The 17016-nt window shown below is 47.4% G+C and overlaps 1 protein-coding gene across 1 annotated transcript in view; it reads left to right on the top strand.

Annotated features, from left to right (window-relative positions):
* The window catches only part of ADAMTS17 (ADAM metallopeptidase with thrombospondin type 1 motif 17), a 434502-nt gene that overhangs the window by 285151 nt on the left and 132335 nt on the right, over positions 1-17016 (top strand). Inside the window, exon 13 of the mRNA XM_075557910.1 lies at positions 5952-6118. Within this exon, the coding sequence (XP_075414025.1) occupies positions 5952-6118 (167 nt within the window). The remainder of the gene's footprint in view (positions 1-5951; positions 6119-17016) is intronic.

Genomic DNA, 17016 nt, shown 5'->3' with positions numbered 1-17016 from the left:
TTATAAATTATTATTTTGTCATATCTTGCCCTATCCGTCTCCCTTCACCCGCTTTTCTTTTGTCCGTCCCCCAGGGAGGAGGTTATATGTAGATTAGATCCTGATAATTGGTTCCCCGTTTCCATCCCACCCTCCCTCCCTCTACCCTCCCAGTATCACCACTCACATCAGTGATCCTGAAGGGATTTAACTGTCCTGGATTCCCTGTGTTTCCAGTTCCTATCTCTACCAGTGTACATCCTCTGGTCTAGCCATATTTGTAAGGTAGAATAGGGAGTATGATAGTGGGGGGGGGGTAGGAGGAAGCATTTAGGAACTAGAGGAAAGTTGTATGTTTCATCGTTGCTACACTGCACCCTGACTGACTCGTCTCCTCCCCATGACTCTTCCGTAAGGAGATGTCCAATTGCCTACAAATAGGCTTTGGGTCTCCACTCCTCACTTCCCCCTTGGTCATTTTTCATAACAACCCAGTGAAGTAAAGGTTGTAAAGAATCATACGGTGTTATCTGTTTCCATTCTGTTATTATCTGAATGTGATTCTTTCTTGCATCTTGTCTCCACATCTTCCGGTGGATTGTCCTTTATTCATGTAATGATACATGGTGCTGCTGTCTCCTCTTTCCTGGACCCGGTGCAGTGACACCTTCAGACCTATACTTCCCCCACCCTCATGGCAGAAAGTGTCTTGGAAGAAGTACAACCAAAATATTCCTCCAAAGCTAAGATGGAGAGATGTCATCTCATGTACTTTAGACATGTTATCCCTAGAGAAGGGCATTGTGTTAGTCTGGATTGACTAGAGAAACAAATCCAGGGACATTCACAAGTGTGTAAGAGAGATCTTTATATCAAAGAGCAATGGTATATTAAGAAAATATTCCAACCCAGTCCATATCAAGTCCATAAGTTCTATTTTAGCCTATATATCTGATACTAGTCCATAAATTCCTCTTCAGACACGCACAGAACATGCAATGATGCTGAATGCAGGAAGATCACTGGCCGGTGGGTAGAAAGACGTGTGGATCCAGTGGCAGTGGAAGCATCTCCAGGGCTCTGGCTGCCATCAGCGTGGCACCATGTGGCTTGTCAACAGGAAGGTGTAGTCGAGAGAGAGAGAGAGAGAATGCCCTGCCTCTTCTGATGGCAGAATCAAAAGAAAGAGTTCCCAGAATCCTCCTGATGAGGCCACATCTGCAAGGAGACATCTTCAGGCTATGACCTGACAGGCTAGACTCCACCCCTTCATTCTTTGCTCAAGTTGACATGAGATTATGGAACTCCCCCAGGCATCATGCCTGATAAAGTGGAAGGGCAGCAGAGAAGAGGAAGACCTACAATGAGATGAATTGACACAGTGGCTGCAACAGTGGGCTCAAAGCCAAGGACCAGTATGAGGACAGAACAGGCCCAGCAGTCTTGCATTCTGTTGTACATGAGACTGCTGTGAGTCAGGGCCTCGTGTAGGGCACCTAACCTCCCATTTGCTTTCACTTCCTGAAGGCCCGGTGTCCATTCAGCTCAAGGTGAGCCTGGATGCGGGCAGTCTCCCAAGTTACTCCACACAATTTCTATGCGAAACATGTCTACACCTCTCTGTTAGGTACCTCCCACCAAAGATTCCCCTCTGTTTCATCTGTACCCAAGTATGGAGGGTCCCTCCTGTTGTCGGGGACCTCGCTGGTGTCACAGTCTCACCGGGACTTGCAGGTAACCTGTGTTAGGGACAGTCGTGAAGAGAGAGCAGCTTAGTGCAGGACGTGCCCTCTTCCTGTTGTTGTCAGGCTGACGCTGATGTGACCTGGGTGCCGGAGGACCACTGTGCTCCATGGGGTTTTCACTAGCTGATTTTTTAAAAAGTAAATTTCTAGGCCTTTCTTCGGAGTACCTCTGGGTAGACTTGACCCTCAATAGCCTTTTGATTAGCTATGGAGCAGGGTAACCATTTTCTGCACCCCTCTTTGGCCTCTGGCATAATTGGGGTGGTGAATTCTGTTCCCAGTGAATCACTTCTCTTCATTTCCCAGGCTGTCTAAAATAGTGATCCAGTAAAACGGAAAACAGCAGTCTAGAAATGGTTAGTGCGCCCTTGTGCAGGGTTCTCTGCTGAGACTACAGGGGAACTGCGGGGAGCTGGGACCCTAATCCACCCTTGCACCAAGTTGAGGGTGAGCAGTATCACAGAGACCCACAGGATGTCGGCAAAACTCCAGGAAGGAAAGTAAAATAAGCTGCAGGCAAGAGGTGGGCTCAGTGTGGGCAGAGGATTTGGAGTGTGGCATAGGAAAAATGAGGTGGTGAACTTGATGGGCGTTCTTTGCTGTGGGAAGAGAGGGATAAACTGCCATGGAGGGAGAGGTGTTGAGGGTGTCTCAGATATAGACAGCCCCACCCAGGCCTGTTTTCTACTGGACCCTGGAGTCTTTCATGCCACATTGAATCTCTCCCTCAACTGCCTGCTTTCAAGCATAGCCCCCCTGCCAAAAAAACCCCAAAGCAAACAAACTCTGCCATTGAGCTGATTCCAACCCATTTTGACCCTATAGGACAGAGTACAGCTGTCCCATAGGGGGCCCCACCTTTCTCCCTTGAAGTAGCTGGTGGTTTCAAACTGCTGCCCAATATGGGAATCTGGAGCAAGCAGTTGAAGGTGGACCAATCTATTGTTAACACAGAGCTTGATGATGAGTCGAAGACTTGATTATATGCCAGGAACAAATCTGAGTTTAAGGTGTGTAAGAAAGTTAGCTTCTCGTGTCTTCTAGTAAACAACCTGATTCATATCTCTGAACTCTCTTCTCATAAGTATTGGTTTTCCAGTTAGTTCAGGACTTCCTACTCTAGATTCCTGGAGTCTGCATCTGCAATCTGGGGAGACACACGTATCCCTTTGGACATTGAGCTACACTGTAGCTCCCTCCTGTTTCCATGGAAGTGTCCTGGGATTGGTCCATATAGCTTCTCCAGGACCAGCCCTTGTGTACTTCTCCCATGCGATGTTGTGTGGCATAGAACTCATTCCTTACCCATTCAATAAGTGGTTGTTGAACATCTGCCACATATCAGGGGAAGCATTCTGTCCTGGACTCTGGGACCTGATGAGGCCCCCTGGGCGTTATCTGCCTAAACACACCAAGCAATCATTTCTCTAAGGCCTGCTGCCCTCTGGGACTCTAGGCCACAAACAGAGCATGCAGCCCCCCTTTCTGATCTTACAGCCCATGAACCAGCTTGGATTTTACATATCTCCTGGGCTTAACTTGGAAATCAGCCCCTCTCTCTAGAGCAGCCAGCACCAACAGTCTCATGGGGCCTCCTGTACACAGATAAGGGAGTAGTTTTCTTGTTTCTCTTTTTTTATCCCTCCCTCTCTTTCACTCCTTCTCCCTCTCCCTTCCTTTTTTCTTTCCTTCCTTCCTTCCTAGTTTTATTGGAATATAATTCACCCATCATACAATTCAAAAATTCAGTCATAGTAAGAGAAGTTGTACAATCACCATCACAATCAATTTTAGAACATTTTATACTCTCTTTTCCTTGCTGTTAGCTTCCCATTTCCACACGCACACTCAACCTTGCCCGCCATAGCCCCAAGCAGCCATCACTGTCTCTACACCTACCTACGCTGGATTTCATACACGAAAAACATACCAAACCAACAAACGAAAACCCCTAACAACAATAGCAAAGTAAAGCAGAGGAACACCTCAATCAAAGAGAAAGCAGAATATTCTAGAAAGTAGAGAAAATTTTAGATGGGTCAAAAGGGAGATCAAATGGTCAGATATAAGTTTAACCCAACTGCATCTGCAGTAATCCGCTTTCCAATGCTCTCTGCCTGACAGCAAGTCTATTCCCAACTCTGGTCTGCGGTAAGAATGGACCCACCAGAAGCTTGATCCACATGTATTTCCAGATGAAAGGGAATGATTTTCTAATGTGTAAGAGGTAGGGAAAAGTTCAGAGGGGGAACCTTTGCTATTTTTTTTTGCCCCAAAGCAGTTGTATAGGCCAGTATTGGAAAACCATGACCCATGAGCCAAATCTTTTGTTATTGATAAAGTTTTATTTAAATGGGGTCACGTTGTCTATATTGTTAGTGTTTTAGTGCTACGATAACAGGGATGTGTGATTGCAACGGAGACCAGAGGGCTGCAGGGCCTAAAATAGTCGCTGCCTGGTCCCTTACAGTGATGTCTGCCAAATCCTGCTCTCTCATTTTCTGCTTTGTCTCTCTGCCCCAAAGCACTGATCACTGGATAGCCTCCTTGCCTCAGCATGAGAAATGGCCAGTGGAAATCAGTTCATGTGTGAAAAGTATCACCATGTCAACCAAATGAAATCAAGCCAGTCGTCAACTCCGACTCAGGGTGACTCGTGGGTGTCAGAATGCCCTGAATCTTCAAAAGCGGGTTGCCAGGCCTTGCTTCTGAGGTGCTCTGGGCACATTCCAAACATGATAGCTCTTTGCACTTGCCAGGGAATCCTGCCAGCAGGTGTGTCCAGTTTGGGAAAACTCACTGAGCAGAACAGCTGCAATTTGTGTCCTGTCCTCTCCCGTGCGCAACCGCAACAGGAAGTGCAGGGAAAACAAAGTTTCCTCTTCCTCCCACATCCTGATCCTGGCATCACAGTGCTGAAAGAGGGCATCGAGGTGAGGATACAGGGGAAACCCTCGACCTGGCCCAGCCTGGACTGTAGTCCTGCCACCCCCTCAGTGCCCCTTAGCCATGTGGACGCTGCCAGTGACCAACAACCTTCACGGGTCCTGTCTGACACCCAGTGCATCTGGACACAGACCAGGCCATCGACTGTGAGGGCTCGTGTCCCCAGGAAGAAGGGCACAGCTGCAATCTAATCATCTGTGGCAAAGGATTCCAGGAGTCGTTTTGATTAGTATACAAAAAAACTCCTTGAAAAGACTGGGGCTTCCCTGCCTTACTTTGTTCCTCATTGTGCTTCATCTGCCTCAATTAGATGCAGTGCCCCATCTAACAGAGTTCGTTGTCCCATTCAAAAAAAATAAATAAATCTCTGACATTATTTTAACTCTCAAAAGTTATTTATTAACTCCATTCAATAATTCAATAAAGCCTGTGGATGCTGAATCTTTTCATTATGAAAGAAATTTATTTATTCTGAAAGTTATTGACCTCTGGAGGATGCTTTGTTGTTATGGGTGACCAGCTCAGAGTGACCCCACACAGCACAAAACTAAAACTTGACTTCATGCTATGCCTCCATCACGATCACTCCCATTCCTTGTTGTGACCACGGTACATCACGAGTGCCTTCCAGCCGAGGGAAGCCATCTCTGGCACTCTATCGCACAATCTAAGGTGATCGTCAGAGCTTACGTTGGCCGCAGTTTAGAAGTAGGTCACCAGGACTTTCTTCCTAGTAGATCATAGTCTGGAGACTTTGTTGAAGCCTGTCCACTATGGGAGACCTTTCTGACCCGTTCAACACTGGTAGCCTCACTTCCAGCAATATGGCAATATGAAAGTCATCACAGTCCTAAAACTGGCAAATGGGTGCTGAGAAGTAGACTAAAGAGTCATTTAAACATCTTCATTTCATAAAAGACCCCGCTCCACACATTAAAAAGCACCTGAAATCCCCCTTGGGATGTTCGGTGTTCCAGATGGCCAAGGTTTACGCTTTACAAAAAGAAAGATTTATGGGCCCTGCTGAACTGACCCTCGCTGTGTCCTGTTTCTAGATGACCTTGATATATGGTTCTGAGACGTATTGCTCGGATGGCTCACTTATCCAGGCTGTCAGCCTAGATTGGGGATGTCTGAGATATAGCCTGTCTGTGAGAGCAGAGGGGATTTCATTAGAAAGCTTGTTCTAGCCTCTTGCTTTCCTAGCCAAAAAGGGAAAACAGAACACCTATTATTTCCACATCGCCATTTGTCTAATGCATGCCCTTGTCTTCCTTTTAGCCCTGGGCCTGGAGGAGCACACTGCTTGGGCGCCAGCGTGGAACACACAGTCTGTGAGAACCTGCCGTGCCCCAAGGGACTTCCCAGCTTCCGGGACCTACAGTGCCAGACCCATGACCGGCTGAGCAGCAAGAGGAAGGGCCTGCTCACCGCAGTGGTGGTTGATGGTAAAGATATCTGCCCTCGTTACCTCCTCTTCCTCCTCCTCCTCCAGGAACTTAGCAACCTCTAGGAAAGCTCATGGTGTACCTTTTTTTTTTTTTTTAAAACATTTTATTAGGGGCTCATACAACTCTTATCACAATCCACACATATACATACATCAATTGGGTAAAGCACATCCGTACATTCTTTGCCCTAATCACTCTCAAAGCATTTGCTCTCCACTTAAGCCCTCTGCACCCCCCCCCTTGTAATCAGTTTCCCCTTTCCAACCCACTAACCCTCCACTCTCCCAACATCGCCCCTCACACCCCTGGTCCTGAAGGTATCATCCGCCCTGGATTCCCTGTGCCTCCAGCTCCCAAATGCACCAGTGTACAACCTCTGCCCTATCCAGCCCTGCAAGGTAGAATTCGGATCATGGTAGTTGGGGGGAGGAAGCATCCAGGATCTGGGGGAAAGCCGTGTTCTTCATCGGTACTTCATCGCACGCTGACTGACCCATCTCTCCTAAACCCCTCTATGAGGGATATCCAGTGGTCGACACATGGGCCTCGGGTCTCCACTCTGCACTTCCCCCTTCATTCACTATGGTATATATATATATATATGTACATATACATATACACACACACATATATATATTCTTTTTTTTTTGCATGATGCCTTATACCTGGTCCCTTTGGCACCTCATGATCGCACAGGCTGGTCTGCTTCTTCCATGTGGGCTTTATTGCTTCTGAGCTAGATGGCCGCTTGTTCACCTTCAAGCCTTTAAGACCCCAGACACTATCTCTTTCGATAGCCGGGCAGCATCAGCTTTCTTCACCACATTTTCATGGTGTACCTTTTACACCCAAAAGGAATAGGACAATCCAGCCTCTTGCCCAAGTGAGCTATAAACTTACAGTGGGCTTGAACTTGAAGGACCCAGTTCTCAGAGGTTTCCCAAAAGCTGTTGTGGAGGCAGGGAGTAGAGCAGGTTCTTGAGGTGCATCCCCGACCCAGAGTCTCAGAGAACCAGATATGATGACTGTGTGCTGCTGGGCACATTGACGAAAACAAACCTCTTTAAGAGCGGGGTGGTGTGTGTGTGTGTGTGTGTGTGTGTGTGTGTGTGTGTGTGTGTGTGTGTGTGTTGTTTCATGTACAGTGCTAATGCTCACATTTTCTTCCTAAGAACTTTCTCCCAAAACAAAAAATCCTGCCCTGTGGGACAGATTCGGACATTTCTCCTGGCTGGCTCAACACTATGTGGTCTGTGATGTAAATATGGGGTTGGTAATGTTTGTGTACTGAAGATAAGATTAAGTAAGTCTATAAGACCCAATTTTGGGTTTTTTACACCTCCAATTCTCTTTATCTTCATAAAATGAGTGTGCACTCTAAATTTGGTCAACAAGAGTTTGCTCTTGGTTTTTGTTTGTTTGGGGAGGGTTGTTTGTTTGTCTTTTAGCATAACATGACCCAGGCACTGTCTTAGGATAGCTTTCCATTTACCATTTCATATAATGTACAAAGCAAGCTGTCACTCTGAGCCTCAGAGAAGTCACAGGACATATGCACACTCATGCAGTTGACAAGGGGCAGAGGGAGCAGCTGGCTCAGTCAACTTACAAGAGTTTAGTTGACTCACAGAAATAACCAGCTTATCAGGCCTTCCGTCCTCAAACCAGAAAGCATGACTTAATGGATGCAGGGGAAACAACTTTGCATAAGAACAGAATGACCCCCAACTATCATGATCCCAATTCTGCCTTACAAATCTGACTAGACCCGAGGAAGTACATTGGTACAGATAGTAACTGGAAACACAGGGAATCCAGGACAGATGACTCCTTCGCGACCAGTGGTGAGAGTGGTGATGGCTGGAGGGTGGAGGGAATGTGGGGTAGAAAGGGGAAACTGATGACAAGAATCTACGTATAGCCTCCTCCCTGGGGGATGGATGGCAGAGAAGAGGGTGGAGGGAGATGTCAGGTAGTGTAACATATAACAAAATAATAATAATTTATGAACTATGAAGGGTTCATGACGGGGGGGGGGAATGAGCAGCCGATATTAAGGGCTCAAGTGGAGGGCAGGTGTTTTGAGAATGATGGTGGCAACAGATGTGTATATGTGCTTGACACAATGGATGTATGTAAGAATTGTACGAGCCCCCAACAAAATGATTTTTTATAAAAGAACAGAATGACTTTTAACCCTTCCCTAAAGCATTTGTTAGGAGAATGGTGTTCTTCCACCAGACCTTCCATTGCTGTCCTGTAATCAGCTTTACTTTGGTAGCGCAGACAAAAACCCGTAGAGTCTGTGTCAGCTCGCTTGTGCATAACTGGGTGAGAGTAGGGACAAATAACACTGAGAACAATGGTCTCAATCCCTTGACCCATCAGTTTGGGCCTGACTTTATGCACTTGTTTCTATAGACTGACTGATAAATCGGTACATAGGTAGTCAAGTTGGTGGGTAGATGCATGGAGTGGTGAATAGATAGACAACTGCCATGAGGTCTACTCCAACTCCCAGCAAGCAATGCAAAACAAGAAAACGTGGCCTGGTGCTGAGATATGTTCACACTCGGTGGCCTGCTCCAGGCCGTCACTGGGAGTGCTGCCCCAGTCCATCTTACTGGGGGTTTTCCTGACCTTTGCTGGCCCTCGGCTTCACTTAACATACTGTCCTCCTGCAACTGGATGACTTACCCAAAGCAAGCAAGTCAGCTAACGTTCTACTGTGATCCAGAAGGTTTCGGTTGGTTACTTTTCTTAAGTAGACTAGCGACCCTTTCTTCCTCGCCTTTCTTAATCTCTAAGCTATATTCAGCCTTGTCCACCTTGGGTGAGGCCTGCTAGTATTGGAAATACCGGAAGTAGAACTTCCAGCATCAGAGCAATTCACAAGCCCCCAGAGTGCAACAATCGGACAAAAGGATGAAGGATGTTCTTGTTAGCAATAAATAATGCCCATCCATAGCACCATGGAATCAATTCAAAGCATGAAGCCATTCCCCAGACCTTTACCTTATAAAAACAGCAACAACAAAATCCCTTTTGGCTTTGAAAGAGGAGCTGTTTGGATCCCGAGGCTTGTCCTCCAAGAGAAGACTGGCCTCCCAGCAGGGACATGCGTAGCTGACAACACGTGCTCACAGCTGGGCCTCTCCTCGCTCTGCATGACCACTAGTCTGAGATTGGAGGAGACAGGAGGCTTCCACATGTCCCCACATGTTCAGACCCCTAATCGGGAAAGAGGTAGCCCCAGCAAGCACCGCGGGCTCTCCAGTGGAGCTGCTTTGTCCCAGTGCATGGCTGTTATCCCTGGAGCCCCAGGTAGAGATGTTTCTAGATCCACTCTTGCATCCGCTCCTATTTCAGCTACAAGAAAAGGTTTGACCTCACTTTCATTTCCACTCAGAGATTTGTTGTTACTCTTTGCTAGTCGTTTGTTTCGGTCCTAAATTCCCTGGCTTTGTTGATTCAAGGCAGAAATCCCGTTTAAATGTCTATTTTTCCACTGATTTCTCCAAGCCCCATTTATACTTCTGTTTTGCTTTCCAACCGCTTTTGGACCTCTGAGCTGAGTTCCCTTATTATCACAGTGGCTGGAACTGTGTGTGCCAAGCCTCTCCTTGTAGGAAGCCACACACTCAGCCTCTGGGGAGCTCACTGGGCTCAGGCTGGCTTTATATGAACTCGCCCACTCTGTCTTTCTGCCTGAGTGATAAGTAGTTACAGCCGTAACGCCATCACTTTTGATCTAAAAAGTGCCACTTTCCTTGGTAGGGCAGAGGAAGGGCAGGGCCTATTTTGCCATTGAAGGAAAGATCCCAAGTTCTGGGCTTTCCAAGACTCGCTTAACCCAGTCCCTCTCTTGCTTGGAATTGTCCTGACTGCTTGCATATTTGAGTGTATTTCTTTCTCAACTGCACATAGAGGCCAACAATTTTTAAAGGTGCCTTTCAAAAGGTTAAAACAAAATAATAAATAAGCAAGTCTGAGGGTGGAGGGCGTGGGGGTTGGAGGGTAGAGAAACAGATTGCAACTGTTCCTCTAGAACTTTCATTGATAGAAGGCACACTCACAACTCGGCCCTGACAGGAACGGCCCCTGTGGCTGAGCCCTGGGCTTTGGAACCCGTTATGACTGCCCTATTCACAGTGTTGCGATCACTGCAGAATTCTGTGGGTAGTGGTGCACAAGTAAAGAAAAAGAAACCTATACTTTTTATATTTTTCTCATTATTAAAAAAAATCTTACAGAGATAGATTTTCCAAGGGAGGGTTTGGGGCCACAAATCCATGCCACCTCCAAAAAAGAAGATAAATCATCTCCTTAGAGAATATTTCAAAGTGGAAAACCCTTCAGACCGAAACCATTGAGATGGCTCTATGCCAAATCCACCCTATTCTTCCTCTCCTTGTGGCATCTCCTGTAAGTGGAAACCTATAAGGTTTCAGGCCTCCCTGCCCAGACCAAAAGGCCATGTGCCCACAGCAGTACCAGCTGGTTTGTGGAGGCTAGGACTGACTGAGCATGGTGATGCATCCTGCCTGGCACAGCGGCAAGGGAGGGGTTCCTGGTGGGGTCCAGGTCTGAGCCTTCAGGGAAGGAAGCTGTGATGATCTGCACTCGCTGACTACCATTCAGTCATGCTGCAGAGTTGCTTACAGAGGGGATTAGTTACAGAGATGTAGTGTGTCGCCCATAAGACCTAAGGGCCAGGATGAAGGTTACCATACAAGCATCTGGGTTATTGTTCTTGAAAACTGTCGAGAACTAAGCTCCACTTCCATGTTCTGGAGTTTCTTATCCCTACCTTGGCAGAGTGGCTTTCTTACAACGTGTCCACGGGCAGCTCAGTACTACAGCACCCCAAATCCTTTGTGGCCAGGAGTGTGTGGAGATGTCTGTCCCTGGCGGCTTGCATGCTATGATGGTGCTGAACAAGTTCCTGCGGAGCTTCCAGCCGGAGAGAGACACTGAACCAAAGAAGAGGGTCTACTTCTAAAAACCCGCCAATGAGTCCTCAATGAGATGACCACAGTCTGATTCTCAGGCAGTCATGGTGAGGGTGCAGGATCGGGCAGCACTTGTGTGTAGCACAACCATAAGCCGAGGGACAGCTCAGCAGCAGCAAACAAAAACAAGCGTTAGGTCTCAATACTGTATCAGACATCTATCACTTCACGTTCCCAGCAGAGCCCATGGCAACCCGCCTTATCAGGCCCATTGGTGTCTCTTCCCCAGTCGCTTCTGATGAGGTGACACTAACCACTCCCAAGAGCCCCAAGCCTGGCCGTGCTACCAAGTGTGTTTGCTCAAGTATAAGAACACTTTCTAAGAGCCTTTTGCATTTCAGAATTGTGGTTAGGCAAATATAAATGTAGTGATTTGCCAACCATAAGCAGATCCAACCTGTCCGTGTGCAAATATACAAGTTCTCATGGGAGCCGCAGTCGGGAGATTGAAAGACCTGTTGCGTTAGGTCAGTCTGCTGCACAAGTCCTCATTGGAGTATACAAGCAAGGGTGTTGCTTTGCGGATGAAGGCGCACCTGGCCCACGCCATGGGATCCTTCATTGCCTCCGATGGGTGTGAAAATTGGACACTGAATAAGGAAAACCAAAGAAGAATCTATCCGTTTGAATTGTAGTGCTGGAGCAGAATATTGAAAGTACTGAAAGGACAAACTGACATGTATTCTTGATGAAGAAAGGCCAGATGGTCCTTCGCAGCAGGGATGGCAAACTTCATCTCACGTACTTTGGGCATATGGTCAGGAGAGACCAGTCCCTGGAGAAGGGCATCATGTTGGTAAAGTGGAGGGACGGTGGAAAAGAGAAAGGCATTGCACAGGATAGATTGACATCGTGGCTGCGTCAAGGGACTCGAGGATCGGAACAATGGTGAGGCCGGCACAGGACAGGGCAGTGTTTCATTCTGTGTGCACAGGGTCACGGTGGCCGGAGCTGACTTGATGGCACCTAACCACAACAGCTCGGTTCCCAGGTGTGGCTCTGATGGGTCCACTTATAGTCACGGGCTCCTGTTGGTCCAGTCAGCTCAGCCTAGCATCTCTGTTGCCAGGCCGGGCTCTTGGGTGGTGACAGGCAGCTCTAAGAGTAGAAGGCTGAGCTGCCTTATGATCTGTCCCACAGACGACTGAGAAGGACTCAGATGGGTCGTTGTGACTCAAAGTCAACGTTAAATAATGTCCACTTGATAAGACCACGTGGGCCTACCACAGAGAGAGGGTTAATACTCTAGGCTCAAGGAGCATGAGGCCCCTGATCCTGTGGCCCATCGGAGGCTCCCCCACCCAAGTATAAGACTTACACTAAGCCAATTGGTAGGACTCCAGGACCCACCACAGCTTGTCCAGGGGAGTCAGAATTTCATCTCAGCCCATACAAGTCAAGGTTCTTTTCCTTGGAGTACGGATTTGTATGGTGCTGTAAAATAGTTATGAAGATGTAATCATCTGTGCGACATCATGATACATGGAGAGAACAATGAAACCATTACATATTTTATCCCATTTTGGCGACCGGTCACCTCTATGGAGCCAGGAGTCAATATTAACCCTGTGGGCATATCTGCTGCAAAGGACCCCATGAGAGTTCCACAAAGCAGAGGTATCCCTGCGATGAGTAAGGTGAGCGTGTCCTAAGCCACGGTCTTTTCACAAGGTGAAGAAGGCAGAGGAGAACCACTGCACTTGAAGTGCATTGGCAGGAAACATCGCATGCACTGTGAACTGACAGAAGAACAAACTAGTCGATCTGAGAAAAAAGAAATCCGAAACCCACTCCTTAAAAACCGAAGTGGAATAGATACAGATGTGCTTGATCAAAACGATGTGTGGATTGTTGTAAGAACTGGCAGAGCCCCCGATAAAACGATTTATTGGAAACAAAAGTGGAGTGGGGAGAGGGGAAGCGCACTCAGTAACCGGCTACTACCTGTAAAATTGGGCTAAGGTCCCCTCCAATCGAGACACTTCTCCTGAAGCAAAACGTCCTGGGCATTCAAGTCAGGATGGAAGGAGAGGGACAATAGAATAAATAACACGCCTTCGTTTTGTTTAGTGTGAGCATGCTATCAGGAAAACTCTGTCTTTAGAAAAGGCCATCATGTTTGGTGAAGTATAGGATCAGCAAGAATGCGGGAAACCCTCAAAGAAGCAAATGGACCCCTAGGCACAACAATGCAGTCAGTGCTTATGAAGATGGCAGAGGGCCAGGCAAAGCTCCCACGAGTTGGATCTGACTTGATGGCAACTAACAACAACAATTAACAAGCTGCTAGTGATTTACCAAAAAGCCTTGGTGGTGTAGTCGGTTACATGTTGGCCTGCTAACTTCAAGGTTAGCAGTTCAAAGCCACCGGCCACTCCACAGATGAAAGATGAGGCTTTCTATTCCTGTAAAGATTTTCAGTCAAGTGATATAAGTGGGTGGACGTTGCTCAAAATTGAATCCCAGAACCATGTTCTTTCTAAGGGTCTTTTATTTTAGAAATTTCTCCAAGTCAGGTAATCCAGAGAGAAAAATGTTCAGAAAATAATAAGGAATTCTGAGTACGTTTGGGTTATAGTTTGAAAATTATATTTTGCTGCTAGTCCTGGTGATGATGTCAGGTAGGTACTGGGAGGTTCTTTTCCTGGTGATGATGTCAGGTAGGTACTGGATTGTTCTAGTCCTGGTGATGATGACAGGTAGGTACTGGATTGTTCTAGTCCTGGTGATGATGTCAGGTAGGTACTGGATTGTTCTAGTCCTGGTGATGATGACAGGTAGGTACTGGATTGTTCTAGTCCTGGTGATGATGACAGGTAGGTACTGGATTGTTCTAGTCCTGGTGATGATGTCAGGTAGGTACTGGATTGTTCTAGTCCTGGTGATGATGACAGGTAGGTACTGGATTGTTCTAGTCCTGGTGATGATGACAGGTAGGTACTGGATTGTTCTAGTCCTGGTGATGATGTCAGGTAGGTACTGGATTGTTCTAGTCCTGGTGATGATGACAGGTAGGTACTGGATTGTTCTAGTCCTGGTGATGATGACAGGTAGGTACTGGATTGTTCTAGTCCTGGTGATGATGTCAGGTAGGTACTGGATTGTTCTAGTCCTGGTGATGATGACAGGTAGGTACTAGATTGTTCTAGTCCTGGTGATGATGTCAGGTAGGTACTGGATTGTTCTAGTCCTGGTGATGATGTCAGGTAGGTACTGGATTGTTCTAGTCCTGGTGATGATGACAGGTAGGTACTGGATTGTTCTAGTCCTGGTGATGATGACAGGTAGGTACTGGATTGTTCTAGTCCTGGTGATGATGACAGGTAGGTACTGGATTGTTCTAGTCCTGGTGATGATGACAGGTAGGTACTGGATTGTTCTAGTCCTGGTGATGATGACAGGTAGGTACTGGGAGGTTCTTGTCCTGGTGATGATGTCAGGTAAGTACCGGACGGTTAGCCACAAATAACTGGCAGTTGAAACTCACCAGCTTTCAGCACCTCCAGAGAAAGCTTCTGCTCCAATAAATACTGTCTCAGAGTCCTTACCAAGTCTCTGTCATAGACAGGATAGGAGTGGCTTTGAGGTTTTCTTGTTTGGGGAGATGATGCTATACCTTGATAGTATGGGGTGCCCCAGAAGAATGTTTTTAAGGAAATAAGAAAATGGAGGGATGGAGTGGAGAAAGAAGAGCAGCGGAAGGAAGCCCAGTTTCGGGCTGTTTGGAGCCTGGCATCCCCAGGCAGCTGTGCCATGAAGGGCACTGTAGGTGGGAGAGTCAATACAGGTGAAGCCCACTGTTTGGGGGTCCTGAGGTCATGGCCAAAGTTCCTTGCATTTTATGTCAGGTCCCCCTCCTTTGGGGAACCTAAAGGCCCTCACTGGCCTAATGCCCACACCTCAGAACTCCTAATTCCATTTTCATCTCTGCTCACATTAGTGTGTACACTGTGAAACCATGATTCCCATGAAACTGTTTCAGTGATATTGTTCTGCCATATCTGTGCCTCTGGCTTCAGGCATCTCCACTTGGCGAGTAGACAGACTTCTTTGTAATTCACCAACCAAGAGCAAGCTTGAACGGTCCTTAAGACAGACAGGAGCAAATGACAGGGAGTGGGCCTGGCCCTTTATATACATACAAGCCCATGAGGTCACCTGTAAGACAGAACCAGTGATGGTGCTCAGCTGAAATGCTTATGCGGGATTTAGCTTATTGCCCTGCACATAGGAGAAACTCTCGATACATTTATATATAGTTATCGCTGTCACCACTGCATCAGTTGTAGGATTACTATAGCAAAACACCACAAGCTAGGAGGTTTATAAGAACAAAATCGTATTTTGTCACAGTTTGGGAAACAGTCTAAATTCAGGTGTCTCTTTGAAGCCTCAGATCCTATCTTGTCTCTCCTAGCTTGTGACCCAGATACTCTTTGGCTCACAGCTGCAGCATAACTTCATTGCTTTTGTCTCTCTGTGCCTCCTCTCCTTTTAATGTAAGAACGACACTCAGACGGGATTAGGACCCACCCTACTTGCAGAATGACCTCATGTTCAGAGATCCGTCTCCCAACAAAGGATGCCGGGGCTAGGACTTCAAAATATCTTTTGAAAATCACAATGGAATCATAGGAGCTACCATCATCCTAAAAGTTTGATTGTTCCCAGTATTGAGTCAGCATGTCAAGCTAATAGTCATTGACATCCACTTTTCACTCCTTACAGTGAAATGCTGGGGGCAGCCAGGATATAGAGTATCCACAGCTGGGCTCAGTGATCCCTTCAGGCTGGGGAGGAGCTACACCTCCTCTGGCCTCCTACCACACACGCACGAAGAACCACCCAAGGAGCCCCTCTACTCGCTTGTTGGGTGACCCTTCCCAGACCTGTGCGCAGTGACATCTGGGTGGCCAGGTGTCCCCTCCCATTAGCCACCTACTTGGATCATCTCACTGAAATGGGGAACCAACCATCTCAGCCTGCCAACATGACCCCGAGTCACTTCCAGAGCATTCTCTGCCCTCTGAGCATCTCAAGTCAGACCCTCCTCTTGGATTTTTGCACACCTGCCCCATCGTTAGTTTGCCAGATCCGATCAGTGGGGTTTCTGAGACCCTAGAGATGGTTTATTGCTCACCTGGGCCACACTGGGGACCCTGTAGGTAGAGTGGTGCCTGATTGTAGGGTGAGTGCATGAGGGACATCTTCAATTTGCTGGCCTGGGAAGCTAAGAACCTCAAATCTACTCTCATGAACAGATTTTTTTTTTCTTTCTCCCCTTCAACCACCATAAATACTCGAGTACAAGCTGACCTGAATATCAGCCAAGGCACCTAGCTTTACCATAAAAACTGCCTTAAAAACTGTGCTGAAAAACTAGGCTTATAGATGAGCATATACGGTAACTGGATGAACTAATTGAGACATTGTGACTCCCACCCTGAGGCTTCCTCCTCCTCTGCTTCCTGGGACAGGCTTTCCCGTAGACCTGGGAGCCAGCAGGTGGCAGGAGATGGGTGCCAGCAGAAGCCAGTGGGGGCCCATGAATGCAATCCAGCCGTGGAAGCCTCAGCATGCTGGGCAAGAGCACACTTCTGCCCCAGCCGGGATGTGACTCTCTAGCCAGGATGTGACCTTGGGACTCAGAGGTCACAATGGCTTCCCAAACCGCTCTGTCCTCACTTGTTCACCCACCCACCTCCAGGTGAACCCATACTGGTGAGGGCTCCTGGTGGGGCTCCAGGGCCAGCAGAGGTGACACAAACGTGCTTCTCTCGTTGGCGGTTCCTTTGTAAAAAAATCCTGTAGTCAGCATTAGGACTGAGTGACCTGGGCGAAAGGGGTAGAAGAAAATACATTTCTGTTTGGTAATTCCATCAG

Source organism: Tenrec ecaudatus, chromosome 9 (genome assembly GCF_050624435.1).
Source record: "Tenrec ecaudatus isolate mTenEca1 chromosome 9, mTenEca1.hap1, whole genome shotgun sequence".
Classification (NCBI taxonomy): Eukaryota; Metazoa; Chordata; class Mammalia; order Afrosoricida; family Tenrecidae; genus Tenrec; species Tenrec ecaudatus.
Note: the sequence above shows the minus strand (reverse complement) of the source record. Positions and strands in the feature narration are given on the sequence as shown.